We start from the raw sequence: 14782 nt of genomic DNA on the forward strand, positions 1-14782 counted from the left end.
AAAAAAAAGTATCTTCAATGACTCAAATGTATTTGTAGGTAAAACAAAAACAAAAACAAAAATAAACCCAGGGTACTACATCAAGTTGAAATTCTTCTGCACTGCAAAAGAAACTATTAAATAAATAGAACTCTTGTGGAATGGGAGATGATCTTTTTATGCCATACATAAAAATAAAGGTTAATAACCAAAAAAACACGAAGAGTTCACCAAACTCAGAAAAAAAGGCCCCATCCATAACGAGGAAAAGAAAGACGTAATAACTATTTCCTCCCATTTTTAAGCAAGAATCCCCTCTTTCAACTATATTTTACAGTAAGTAATGTGAGGCAGATAGCTTTAAAAAAGTATTATAAATAATAATTTCAATTGCTAAATGCTTTTAAGTTGATCATAATGTCTCAAGCTTATAAATAAAATCTTTAGAGTACAATACTAAAATCAATACATTTAGAAAAACAAATGCATGATTATCTACAATTCTAGGATGTATTCTATAGGACTCAGGAGGTTTTCAGTGGTTAATGCCCATACAATGGTGGGACAATCATTTCTCTTAAACTGATATATTTACTATAGTTGGTGGATAGTTTTTTCATTGTGCATCATGACTTAAGTTAGAGTGCAAATTGTTGTGATATTTACCATATAACAAGAGGATTCATTTTAAGAAAATAGGAAAGCAAATTCAAACAAATAGACATGGCATATAAAGCAACCAAAAAGAATATGCAAGAGTGAAATGGATTAATAAAAAATAAGGCATGGTTACATATGAGTAAATATACACTCATAAACATGAGTCCTTTATGACTTTTCACCTAAGACAAATCTCTAGTACTTACCAGTTATCCTGAGAGCATCAATCTAAGTGTTTTAAAATATATTATCTGTTTTTATTTGTATCTGTTAAAAATATGATCATTCATGCTCTACTAGAATTAGTCAACTTATAAAAAGAGAGGGAGCAATATTACTAACAATGATATTGTATGATTATAGAGTAACAAATCACAAATTTGAGTAAATGTCTACAGAGAACATCATAACTAAGACAAGTTTTTATGTCTCTCTGTAGAATTTTTTTATAGAAACATGAATACATGTCCTTTTAAAGTAATAACAATAATTAGAAAAATAAATATCTGTTATATTTTTCCTAATGGCATTTTATAATGTTAATTATTCTTATTTAAGTATTTATGCAATAAATTGTCAAAGACAGGGGGCAGGCAGTAGTGCAGTGGGCTAGGCACACATGGCACAAAGTACAAGGACTGGCATAGGGGTTCGAGCCCCGCTCCCTGCCTGCAGGGGGTCGCTTCACAAGAGGTGAAGCAGATCTGTAGGTGTCTTTCTTTCTCCCGTCTTTCTTCCCTTCCTCTCTCTGTCCTATCCAATAAAAACAACAACAATGGCAATGATGATAATAATAACAACAGTAAACAAACAACAAGGGAAACAAAAGGGAAAATAATGGCCTCCAGGAGCAGTAGATTCATAGTGTAGGCACCGAGGCCCAGAAATAATCCTGGAGGCAAAAAAAAAAAAAAATTGTCAAAGACAAATGAAAAACAATTAAAGGATATGATTTGCAGTTATAATGACAAATATTTAATTTTCTATTATAATAAATGTATGTAATGTAAAATAAATTTCTGAATCAATATAAAAATATAGTGCCTTCTGTGTAATATTGCTCGATTCACAATCCAATGTATTTTGTTTTGTTTTTTCTTTTTGCCTCCAGGGTTATCACAGGGACTTGGTGCCAGCACTACAAATACACTGCTCCTGGAGGCTATTTTTTCCATTTTATGGAATAGAACAGAGAGAAATTGAGGGACTAGGAGAAGATAGAGAGAGAGATGGACTCTTGCAGACCTGCTTCACCACTTGTGAAATGACAGTCTTGTGTCAGGAGCAGCGGGCTCAAACCAGGATATTTACTTGAGTCCTTGCACTTGGTACTATGTGCAGATAAGCCAGTGCACTAGTGCCTGCCCCCACAATTCAATGTTTATGTGTATAGAAGTTATATCTATTTCCCATTTTGTCTAGGTATCATTTACAATAAAATATACATTAAATTAGTAGCTATATAACATATATGTTGTTTAAGATATACATCACAAGGGAGTCGGGTGGTAGGTAGCGCAGCGGGTTAAGCGCACGTGGCGCAAAGTGTAAGGACCAGGCTCCCCACCTGCAGGGGAGTCCTTTTACAAGCGGTGAAGCAGGTATGCAGGTGTCTTATCTTTCTCTGCCCCTCTCTGCCTTCCCTTCTCTCTCTGTCCTATCTAACAATGACAACATCAATAACAACAACAATAACTACAACAACAATAAAAAAACAAGGACAACAAAAGGGAAAATAAATAAATATTTAAAAAATAAAATAAAAAGATACATCACATATGAATATATGCAAATATTTCACAGATATATTCAATAGCTAAAATAAAGATGCCAAGATCTCTTTGAATGTAGTAGACATTGATAAATATCACAGCAGTTTTTGTATGAAGGACTTACAATAATATAAAAAAAAAGATATGAATATTTTCCTTGTACGATGCCAAACAAAAGTGCTACAATAATTGCACAGTGACTATGTGCTAAATTGATATATGGAGAATTTGTAATGTAAGGAAACTGAGAAAAAGAAAGATAGGTCACATGAATTATCTTTTGATAAAGATGGTTCTCTGGGTAAAACTATACATATTTCAGATATAAACTTCAGTCAGATCAGTGTCTTTGAGAAAAATATCTTTCTCACAATATCTTTAAAGGCTTGTTTCACCTGCTGGTTCCGTAAAGTGTAAATGAATGGATTGAGCATAGGAGCGACAGACGTATTGAGCATAGCTACCCCCTTGGTCAATGCAACTCCCTCCTTTGCTGATGTTTTTACGTACATGAAGATGCAGCTTCCATAGGAGATAGACACAACAATCATGTGGGAAGAGCAGGTGGAGAAGGCTTTTTTCCTTTGTTGAGCAGAGGGGATTCTCAGAATTGTTCTGAGGATGTAAGAGTAGGAGAGAATTACTAAGGTCAAAGTGGACAGGAGAGTAAATACAGCTAAAGCAAAGCTCATAAGCTCTAGAGTGCTTGTGTCTGTGCAAGAGATTTGTAGTAATGGAGCAGAATCACAGGTGAAGTGGTCAACCAAATTAGAGTCGCAGAAATCCAGATCTAAACCCATGATGAGTGGTGGGAAGATTACCAGGAACCCGGCCACCCAAGAGGAGATTACAAGCTGGTAACAGATCTTGTTACTCATGATTGTTGTATAGTGTAGAGGTTTGCAGATGACCACATAGCGGTCATAGGACATAGAGGCCAGAAGGAAAAACTCTGTTGCACCAAGAAGGATGAAGAAAAATAGCTGAGCTCCACAAGCATTGTAGGAAATAGATTTGTCTCCAGTTAGGATGCTGATCATAAATCTAGGATTACAGACAGACGTAAATGAAATTTCCAATAGGGAGAAATTCCTGAGGAAAAAGTACATAGGCGTCTTCAGGTGGGAATCCAGCAAAGTCAGAATGATGATGATGAGATTTCCAGCCACACTCAATAAATACGTGAGAAATAAAAAGAAAAAAATCAAAAGTTGTAGTTCTGGATTATCAGTCAGACCCAGCAGGATGAACTCTTTCACTGATGTTCTATTTCTCATTTTTGGTGACTGATTTTTTTGACAAATCTAACTGGTACATTCAAGAAAGAAAACAATGAAACAGAGAAGCACAAATAATTTGTTCTTTTTTTTTTTTCAGGCAACAATGGCATTGTCAAAAGAGTATGTAGAACTTTAATATGTCCTTCTCTATTTCTTGCCAGTCTGTTACATGTCTTACAAGTCATTTTGTGTTTTGTATAAATAGTATTACTCTGAAGAATGTTCTTGAATCCTTTTTATATGTTTATTCTCTTTCTATTTTCTTCCTTTCCTTTGTGTTTTTATATAAAGGTATAGAAGGGAGGAGGGAAGAGAAAGAGAGGGTGAGGAAGAGGGAGATGAAGAGGGAGAGGGAGGAGAGAGAAGAAAAAGAGTCTGCAGCAGCAAAGCTTTCTTGAGTGCAATGAGGTCTGGGCACAAATTTGGCTTATGCATGTGGTAAAACTCTTTACAATCGAAGTAGATTTTTTTTAAATATATTTTATTTATTTATTTTTGTTGTTGTTATTGATGCCTTTGTTTTTGGATAGGACAGAGAGAAATGGAGAGAGGAAGGGAAGAAAGAGAGGGGGAGAGAAAGATAGACACCTGCAGTCCTGCTTCACTGCTTGTGAAGCGACTCCACTGCAGGTAGGGGGACCGGGGGGGTTGAACCAGGATCCTTATGCCGGTCCTTGCACTTTGCGCCATGTGTGTTTAACCCGCTGCACTACCGCTCAATTCCCTCAAGTAGCTATTTTGATGGTATTCTGCCTCTATTTCTTAAAATTATTGCATGGGAAATATATTGACTGAAAATAAGTTCTTTTCATGTTACATTGTTTACCTAAAATATAGACAATGTAATACTTTTCTTACATTATCAAAAATGACTCTTAATGGCAATTTGAAGCATTGGTCAAGCCAACCCCAGTGAATTTTTCTAATAAAGATTACAAATGTTCTTTCTGGGAAACACCAAAAAGTGCTTCTGTGAGTGTACTTACTGTCATTTTTTTAAATTAGAATCTAAGTCATTCTAAAGTTGTATTATGAACTTTTATTTCTATTGAACAGTGGTTTGTAAAGGTGTAATTATATGTATTTTCAATGTATTATAATTTTGTTTCCAAATATTAAAGGAGCCTCCCAACACTTATTTTTATTTTTTGGTCTGAAAAAACTACCATTCCCTGAGATATCACAATCCCCCCAAAATTATTTTAAATATATATTAAGTAGTTAATTATTGAGAATTATAAAAGTGTCCCTAGTATATGTTTCTGAATATCACAGTATACATATATAGAATTTACAAAACATATAATGTTTCACATATGCTACTAATATTTAGATCTTGGGCCCAAAACAGCAACATTCATCAGGTTCTTCTTATTTTTATTTGTTAAACCAGAGCTCTCATCAGCTTTGGTTTATGGTGATGCAGAGGATAGAACCTGGGTATTTGGAGCCTCAGATATGAGAGTATTTGCATAACCATTATGCTATCACCCGCACATCATCACATTCTTTTTAAATGTAAGCATATCTTGGTGTTCATTTTCGTATGATACATGTTCTGTTTTTAACACTTAAGGAATCAGTATGAGGTGGCACACCAAGTTGAGTGAACATGTTACAATGCACGAGAACCTGGGTTTGAACCCCCAGTCTCCACTTGCAGGAGGAAAGCTATGCAAGTAGTGAAGCAGTGTTACAGGTGTCTCTGTGTCTCTCTCCCTCTCTATGAGCCTGTTCCCTATTTCTGGATGACTTTACCCAATAAATAAATACATAAAAATATTAAAATTTAAAAATAAAAAATAAAAGAAAATATACATATATTACAAATTTGTCAGACATATTAGCATAAATCAATACACATTGCATACAAAAATTACATGCATTATAATGTATATATGTGAACATTGCAATATATACATTATAGTATATATGCATATGTAAGTGAGATATGTCTAGAGAAAGAGACATGTACCAAAAGGTAGCAGTCAGCGATGTGTAGTGAACAGTAATGTAACCATCAGGTAGAAATTATTAATAATACTTACATTTTGTCAAAATATCAATGACTGAATATTGAAATGCAAACTAACATTCTCAATTATGTTAAATGGAAAGATAAATAATAGATCAATGCAAAATGAAGAAAGACTGTTAACACTCTTCTTTGAGTACACCTTATTAGGGACAGGTTCCTAATTCATATCCCCACTATGCCCAAAAAAATAATATTGAAATATTCCACCTGACATCTCAATAAGGAATTATCAGATGGAAGTATTGCTATTAATAAAAAGAATAATTTAGAATTATTTTTAGTACTAGAAAATATAGCACAAAGACTTGCTATCATTTATTTTCCTTAAAATAAACCAAATCTTTGCACATTTTATGAGTTTTGCTAGAGAAATACTCTTCGAGACAAATTCTTAATGACTTTTGGGAGAATTGTAATAGGGCACTAATGAATCAAGAACAAGAGCAACTTTGATAGTTACATTTTAATTAGCTGACTACGGGACCTGGATCCCAGGAGATGTTTGAGCAAATTATCCAGCACGATGACGGTGGAGTGTTTGGTAAATATCAGTAAAAATAAACCAACATGCTCTGAAAGGCATCTTAGTAGAACACTATGTACATGTTCACACTGTGGGGAATTAGTTTAAAATAGACAAGGGAAATAAGCAGAAGGCTATCAAAGCATAAGCACCTGGCTCCACAGTATATTTTAAAATTATTGGGGGTCAGGCGGTGGCGCAGTGGGTTAAGCGCATGTGGCGCAAAACGCAAGGACCAGAGGAAGGATCCTGGTTCGAGCCCCCGGTTCCCCACCTGCAGGGGAGTCGCTTCACAGGCAATGAAGCAGGTCTGCAGGTGTCTTTCTCTCCCCCGCTCTGTCTTCCCCTCCTCTCTCCATTTCTCTCTGTCCTATCCAACAACGAACAACATCAACAATGGCAATAATAATAATAACCACAGCGAGGTTACAACAAGGGTAACACAAGGGGGAAAAATGGCCTCCAGGAGTGGTGGATTCATGGTGCGGGCACCGAGCCCAGCAATAACCCTGGAGTCAAAAAAAAGAAAAAAAAATTATTGAAGACCTTTGGGTCTACCATAACAGCTAAAATTTCCTCAAGAAGTACTTTTCATTTCACTCACTGATTCAGTTAATCATCAAAAATTAGAAACAGTCAAATTTCACATTTACATGTATATACTGTATCTTACATGTTACTCTGCATAAAAGCCAAGAGATGATAATAATGTACACAAAAATTGTTCTTTACTAGTGAACAGACTAAGTGCACTATATACACACTGACTAAATGCACAGAAAAAATAACTTCTCTGAAATGCTTTCCTTTTATTGAACAGACTATATAAGAATAAAAAAGGATATGCTAGTAATGGTAACTCAAAAAAATAGGTTTAGCCAACAATTGATTACTATAGACTTGACCAAAATTGCCTCTATGTGGACTTTAGGAAATTATCACTTGACAGGTCAGAAGACAGTTGACATGGCTGGGCCTCTGCTTTTCTATGCATTCCAGCCCATGTCCAACCCCAGCACCATAGGGGAGTGCTCTGACACCACTGAGGGAAGCTCTAGTGCTGGGTATCTCTCCCTCTCATTGTCTTGCTCTCTGTCTCTGTATTTGAGATTTAAAAAAAAAAAGTAGAAAATGCCAGCCCATACTACTGAACATCACACATGCATGAGGCCTGAATACTGCAACAACAACAACAACAAATCACATAGATCTTTTCTTTTATGGAAATTACCTTCAGAATTGTGATGTTATCTATATACATATCGACAGGTGATAGGTATATAAGATACTTAGAAACTTAGATATAATCCCAGCCTGCGTCTCACTTTTCCTAGTAGGGTGGGGCTCTGGGGAAGTGGAGCTCCTGGACACATTGGTGAGGTCTTCTGTCCAGGGAAGTCTGGGCAGCGTCATGCTGGCATCTGGAACCTGGTTAACATACAAAGCCAAACAAATTGTTGAACAATCATGGAACTAAAGGCTGGAATGGTGCAGATGAAGTGTTGGGGGTACTCACTGGAGACTATTGTGTACTTTTGCTTTCAGGTATGTATTTTGCCTTAGTTTATGGATACGTATGAACATATGCTCTATCTCACAGGACCGGTATATATCTAGGTTTTGGGACTTTGTTAAGAAGTGAACCACCTGGAATGGAATTAGAGAATACTATGAAAGGAAAGGTCTCACCCGAGTAATGAAGCTGAAGGGTTGTCATTCCACACCTGAAGTCTCTGGACACAGTCTGAAGTGAAGCATGCTGAGGTGGCACCCGTTGCGTTGATTAGGTTGAGATCGGCAGATGCAATATTATTTGGTATGAATTAAGAGAAGCATGCAGGAAAGCAAGCCCCACCCTAAGTTACAGCACTGGGGGAAATATAGGCTCTATAGTGGAAATTTGAGGTTCCTGCTGTCTTAGGGTTCAAGAAGGCAGTAGATAGTTATTGTTATAATCACATTGTGACTGGATCAACTAGTCAACGTCCATGTTCAGTGGGGAAGCAATTACAGAAAGCCAGACCTTCCACCTTCTGCATCCCACAATGACCTTGGGTCCATACTCCCAGAGGGATAAAGAATAGAAAAGCTATTAGGGGAGGGGATGGGATACGGAGATCTGGTGATGGGAATTGTGTGGAGTTGTACCCCTCTTGTCCTATGGTTTTGTTAATGTCTTCTTCTATAAATAAATAATTAAATACAACTTAGTGATAGACATAGAAAGATGCATATATATATATATATATATACTCATATTGATATAGATAATAGGTTTTCTGAATTTTATAAAATAGTGTTTATTCATACCTTCTGTCATTTTTTCTGATAATTTGCTCACTAGCACACTGATTTTTTTCCTGATACTCCTTGAAGGATCTGATCTTAACTGAACATATTAGCTGAATCTGTGTCAGTAAAAGCAAGGCAAGAACATAGGATTACATCCCACTTTCAGAATAACTATGCAAAATTTGAAAGTCCTTGTTAAAAAAAAAGAAAAAGAAAATAATTTGTGAATAATTGGAAAATTCACTTTGCTGATAGCTGGGAAGTGAATCTAGTATACTCTCCAGTTCTAAATAAAAACTGTTCAGATAATTTAGTATTGGTATAAAGAAAAATTAAGAAAACACCTTTTACAAGCAGTTCTGCTTTTTCTGAGAACCCAAAGATAGACTATCATATGGGCTATTTAGATATTCAAACTATTTAGTGAGATTAGTTAATGCTTATAAGCTTTTTGTTATCTGATTCTTGTGTGATGACCATGTTTCTATAATATTTTGTTGTTACCAGGGCTTTGCTACTCTGGGATATTTTTGTTATAGGAAGAGATAAACAGAGAATGACATCACAGCACTGTAGCTTCATCCAGAGGTATGGGGGCTAGGCTTAAACCTGGTTTTCAAGTATAGCAATCAAACATATTATACAATGATCTGATTTTAGTGGTAATTAAAAAGAATCCAAACTCTTGAGAATTTAATTAACATTAATAAAAATGGTTCTGATTGTAATATATGAACTTATGTGTAACATGCTTTGTATATGGAAAATAAAAAGAAGTAAGCTAGTTTAAGCACATTTTATTTTCATGATAGTATTAGAACAATTGAAAGCTTATTATAGGAAATATTGAAGTCAAAGCCTGAATAGTGACACCATTCTTATATCTGTACAGTCCAATACCCACTAAAATCTGAAGAACATATGTAGATTTAGAAATATGTATAGTTAATATATAGATGTGTATATGAGAGAAATACAAGAAGACTGACAAGAATTTAAATGCATCATCAGTGAACCTAAACATTTAAAATTTTTCTTAATTATTTAACATTAATGGACAAAATTATGAGATAACAAGATGATAATTCCACACCATGCCCACCACCAGAGTTCTGTATGCCTTTCCCCCCCATTGGACACTGCAGTGGTTCTTCCAAGGCCACAGACACAAGTTGACACAAGTTGACTATTATTTCGATAACTATCTGCATACACACACACACACACACACACACACACATATATATATATATATATATATATATATATTTGTACATATATATATATCCATTTTTTCCAATGGTCATCCCCTCTATTCCATTCCAAGTCAAAACTACACATACTTCTACTGAATGTCCTGATAGAGATGGGGTGCAGAAGGTGGGAATTCTGGTCTGTATTTGCTTCTCCACTAGATATGGGTGTTGGCAAGTCAATCCATACCTGCAGCAAGTTTCTATCTTTCCCTAGTGAGCTAGGGCTCTGGAGAGGTGAAGTTCCAGGACATACTGGTGAGGTCTTCTGATCAGGGAAGTTAGGATGAAATCATAGGGGCATCTGCAACTTGGTGACTGAAATGCAGTAAGATATGAAACAGGACAAAATATTTAATAATCATGAACCAAAGAGTAGCAATGGAACAGATAATAATAGAGATCTTCGTGTGCATATAAGCTCAGGAGCCTATTTTAGTTATGTTCCTAGGCCCCTTGACTTTCCTAGATTTTGCTTGAGCTTGGTAGCTAATATGCAGGTGGACTAAATAGCTTGTCTGTGAAGATGGTGTTAGAGTTGAAAATAGGACTAAAAAGCTAGTTAGGGTATTAGGGTAAAGAGTAGCTCCCAAACTTGAAGGAAATACATAAGTATTTAACTTAACCATTTACCCCATCGATCTGACCCAGGGCCCATATATATTCCTTTTTAGAGCAGGAGCTTGTATAACCTTTGAGTCCCTGATGACCAGAGCTCAAAGTACAGGGTCACATCTGGGAACATTCTAGGCTGCACTCAGGATGACCCAGCCTCCCTTCAGAGGGTGGGGCAGTCTTGGTCATTGATACTTTATAGTGAGGGTGAGGTCCTGGAGAGTACCACAGGAGGACTTATGATGATGTCCCTGTTGAGATGTGACCAATGAGGTTGGAGAGAGAGATCTATTAGAGGTCAATGCCCATCATATTTATGTGAGAATCCAGTGATTCACTGACTAGGACACCAGATGAAGTGATGGTCTGGTATTGACCCAAAAGGCCATTAATACGTGAGCCAGTGTCTTACCCTTATCCAATTTTTATAGTCCTTTCTTTATCTGAAGAGTTTAGACTTTCTCCCAGTTGTTAAAGTTTTGAGTGTCATTTATTGTATGCAAGCATATTAGGTTTATGGGGTCTAACCTCAAGTTAGGGAGGAAAAACACATAGATTTGAGTGTGGTCTCTGTTAATATTTTTAATATATATTTTCATTTTTAATTACATCTTTCTTCATTTATTATTGGATAGATACAGAAAGAAATAGAGGGGAAGAGGTGGTAGAGATGGAAAGCCTGGTAGCCCTGCTTCACCACTTGTCAAGCTTTCTTCTTACTGGTGGAGACCAGGGGCTTGAACCTGGATCTTGGATCTTGTGTTTGCTAATGTGTGTGCTTAAGCAGGTGTGTTACTGCCTGGCCCCAATCTTGTGTTTTACGACATCTACTTGTTTGGTGATTCTAATAAATGTTGTCTTAGGGACAATACTTGTCCTTTATTGTATAAAATATTTCTTCTAAAGTTTATCCAAGGGTGACAGTAATTCTGATGCTGTCAGAAGAGATTAGGAGATTACTTTTTTTCTGTAGTAAATTGATAGAGTAATTGAAGGAAATGGTGCAGGGGGTAGGAATGGAGGGTGTCTAGGCCAATGTAGTCAGTATTTGATTCAGTAATTTGTGGTGCCTTTTTCGGCTGTTCTACTTGATTGCTAAGATTACTAGGTCTAAATAGAGCCACAATGGACTATTATGCACTTTTACTTTGAGGCATATAGCTGCCCATTAGTTATGGATACATGTCTTCACATACCCAGTCCCCTAGTACCTGGTCTATATCTAGGGTCTGTAATTTTTTTAGAGAGTGTGCCAATTGAAATGAAACTCAGTAGTCCCATGTGTTAGGAAAGCTCTCACTAAATGGTTGGAGAAACCTGAACATTTTAGGTAGGACTATCAGGAAGAAGCTACATATATGTAGTTCCATGGTAGAGTGTCAAACTTGCATACCTAGAGCCCCAGCCCTGGGTTTGATTCCAGACATATATAATAGAGTGGTGTTTCAACATTCTCAGTTGCTCTGTCTCTGCCTTGATTCATAAATCAATTAATTGATTTTTGAGAAATATAATTTATGGTTTTGTGAAAATAGCAAAAGAGGCCAGTGAAATATTTTACTTGCACAGTATGTTGTTCTGCCATGTTTATGACTAGGTTTTGAATCCCACCCTCCCACTACACTGAAGGTAGCTTTAGTACTGTGGTATCTCTCACACACTCTACCTCGTTGTATATATATACACACAAAGGCTAGACAGGATTTTTGTTTTGGTGCCTTAGATGAATAATGGTCTATGGAACAGTTGAAACTTAAGGATCATGGACAAAAAGGAGAAACACAAATTGAAACTTGGATTAGATGTGGTATATTGTCTATCACAATGAAAAAAAAGACTCAAGTCGAGGATGAGATTAGTTAATTTTCCTTTATTTTCTATTTTTCTGAGTGTGGAGAAAATAATGGTTTATAGTCAAAAGTAAGTATAGATTTTAGTACACGTGCAAAATTTCTCTGCTATCTGCAACACACTGATACTCCTCCTAGGTCTTCCTCCATCATCATGCACCAGGACTTAATAGCACCCCCACTCAGAGTCCTTTACTTTGGTGCAATAGACCAAACCCAGTCCAAGATATGCTTTGTATTTTCACTTCTGTTCTTATTTCTCAACTTTTATCTATGAGATCTTCCCATATCAATCCTACTCATTGTGGCTTATTTCGCTTAACATGATTCCTTCAAGCTCTATCCAAGCCGAGATGAAGAGGGTGAATTCATCATTTTCCTAGTTGTGTAATATTCCACTGTGTATATATACCACAACATTATCAGCCACTTATCTGTGATGCTGCCAGGTTTTGGATATTGCAAATTTCACTGCTATGAACATTAGTATACAAACATATTTTGGATGAGTGTGTTTGGTTCCTTAGAACATATCTCCAGGAGAGCAATTGCCTGGTCTAGGGATAGGTCTATTTCTAGCCTTCTGAGAGTTTCCCAGACTTTCCACAATGATTGGACCAAATTACATTCCCACCAGCAGGGTGAAACAGTGTTTTTTTCATACACCTATCACAGATAGGTAAGAAATTGTACCCATGTGTCAACAACTGTGCTGTAAGCCATCACCCCCTCAATGAAATGATTAAAAAAAAATCAGTGAAGAAATTTAGGTCAGACATAAATATCATACCAGATTGGTGCTTAATATATTACAAAAGAGTAATAGGAATACTACAGTAAATGGAATTGCTATGAACATATGTGCCAAATACAACTATGCTGTAAAAATGATAGTAGATTCAGAACAAATGAGACCACAGTAGAAGTAGGAATACTTACTTACAGAGCATTTTCTATTAATAATATGGAAGGTTTACATACCTAGGGAAATAAAACTCTAAGTAGATTGATGATAATCCTGTATAGATTTATATTTACTTGTAAGATGTGGATTTTCAACTATTGATTTAGGCATCCTTGATTAATGCTCTTCTCATCTATGAGATTTCAAATCATCATGCTTACAAAATTTTTCAGATATATTGATGACAGAGAGTTGAATAAGGTAGTATATGTACAAACTTAATGATAATATTAATATTTATACAAAGATTAGTATTAAGTAGGGATTCATTTAAAGTCATAGTCCAAATTTATGTTTATTAAAGTTTATTTGAAAAACAATTTTTGATAAATTTCTTAAAAGAATCTTTTACTTGCTGGTTCCTTAGAGTGTAAATAAAAGGATTTAGCATTGGAGCAACAGAGGTATTGAGCAGTGCTATGCCTTTGTTCAAAGCTACTCCCTCTTTTGCTGATGTTTTCACATACATGAAAATGCAACTTCCATAAGAAATGGAGACAACAACCATGTGTGAGGAGCAAGTGGAAAAGGCCTTTTTCCTTTGCTCTGCAGAAGGGAATCTCAGAATTGTCTTAAGGATGAATGCATATGAAAGGACCACTACTGTTAAGGTTACCATGAGTGTGAAGATTGCCAGGAAAAATATCAAGATCTCTAGCAGTGCTGTGTCTGTGCACGTGATCAGTAACATAGGTGAAGAGTCACAGATGAAGTGTTCGATGATGTTGGAGTCACAAAAATCCAGCTGAAGCCCCATGATCACAGGTGGAAAGATGACAAGGAACCCAGCCAGCCAGGAGCTAAGAACAAGCTGGTTGCAGATTCTACTGTTCATTATTGTTGTGTAGTGTAGTGGTTTGCAGATGGCCACGTACCGATCATAAGACATAATAGTCAAAAGGAAAAATTCAGTTGAACCAAAAAGTATGAGAAAAAATACTTGAGTCATGCATGAATTATAGGAAATGGTTTTATCCCCTGTTACAATGCTGACCAGAAATCTAGGAATACATGCTGTTGTAAATGAGGTTTCTAGGATGGAGAAATTCCTAAGGAAGAAATACATGGGTGTTTTGAGTTGTGAATCTAGCAGAGTAAGTGTGATAATTGTCAGGTTTCCAGTAATGCTCAGTATATATGTGCAGAACAGAAATAGAAAAATCAAAATGTTAATCTCTGGATCATCTGTTAATCCAAGAAGGATGAATTCCTTCACCGATGTGTGATTTTTCATTTCTTATTACTGACTTCTTCAGAGTCTGAAAATACACATATGAGATAAGAGTTCAGTGAGTCTAGGACTACTTATTTTGTATAACCTCTCCTGGTTTGTGTTATGTAAAATCACTATAATGAACCCAATTGTATTCAATTACAGTAATACAAATAATTATGAACAAAGATTTATATCTAGCAGCTGCCATTTAGATCACAAGGCATTTGATATAGTCATTAGATACATCTTAGAAAAATATGGAAAATCAAATATGTTTTACAATATTTCAAAATGTTGTTGTGTAGTGAAAATTATGTAGAATATTGCAAAGATTAAAGTT

General features: G+C 35.9%; 2 protein-coding genes across 2 annotated transcripts; both read right to left on the reverse strand.

Moving 5' to 3' along the window:
• Positions 1-365: 365 nt before the first annotated feature.
• Positions 366-3688, reverse strand: LOC103109237 (olfactory receptor 6C76-like). The gene is made up of 2 exons (XM_007518280.2): positions 2774-3688; positions 366-395 (listed from the first exon to the last, which is right to left on the reverse strand). Exons 1-2 carry the CDS (start codon positions 3686-3688, stop codon positions 366-368), a joined length of 945 nt encoding a protein of 314 aa, XP_007518342.2.
• Positions 3689-13524: 9836 nt separating this feature from the next.
• LOC103109104 (olfactory receptor 6C65-like) lies at positions 13525-14460 on the reverse strand. The gene has a single exon (XM_007518110.1). It carries the CDS (start codon positions 14458-14460, stop codon positions 13525-13527), a length of 936 nt encoding a protein of 311 aa, XP_007518172.1.
• Between the last annotated feature and the right edge of the window lie 322 nt (positions 14461-14782).

This window comes from Erinaceus europaeus, chromosome 7, assembly GCF_950295315.1.
Source record: "Erinaceus europaeus chromosome 7, mEriEur2.1, whole genome shotgun sequence".
Lineage (NCBI taxonomy): Eukaryota > Metazoa > Chordata > Mammalia > Eulipotyphla > Erinaceidae > Erinaceus > Erinaceus europaeus.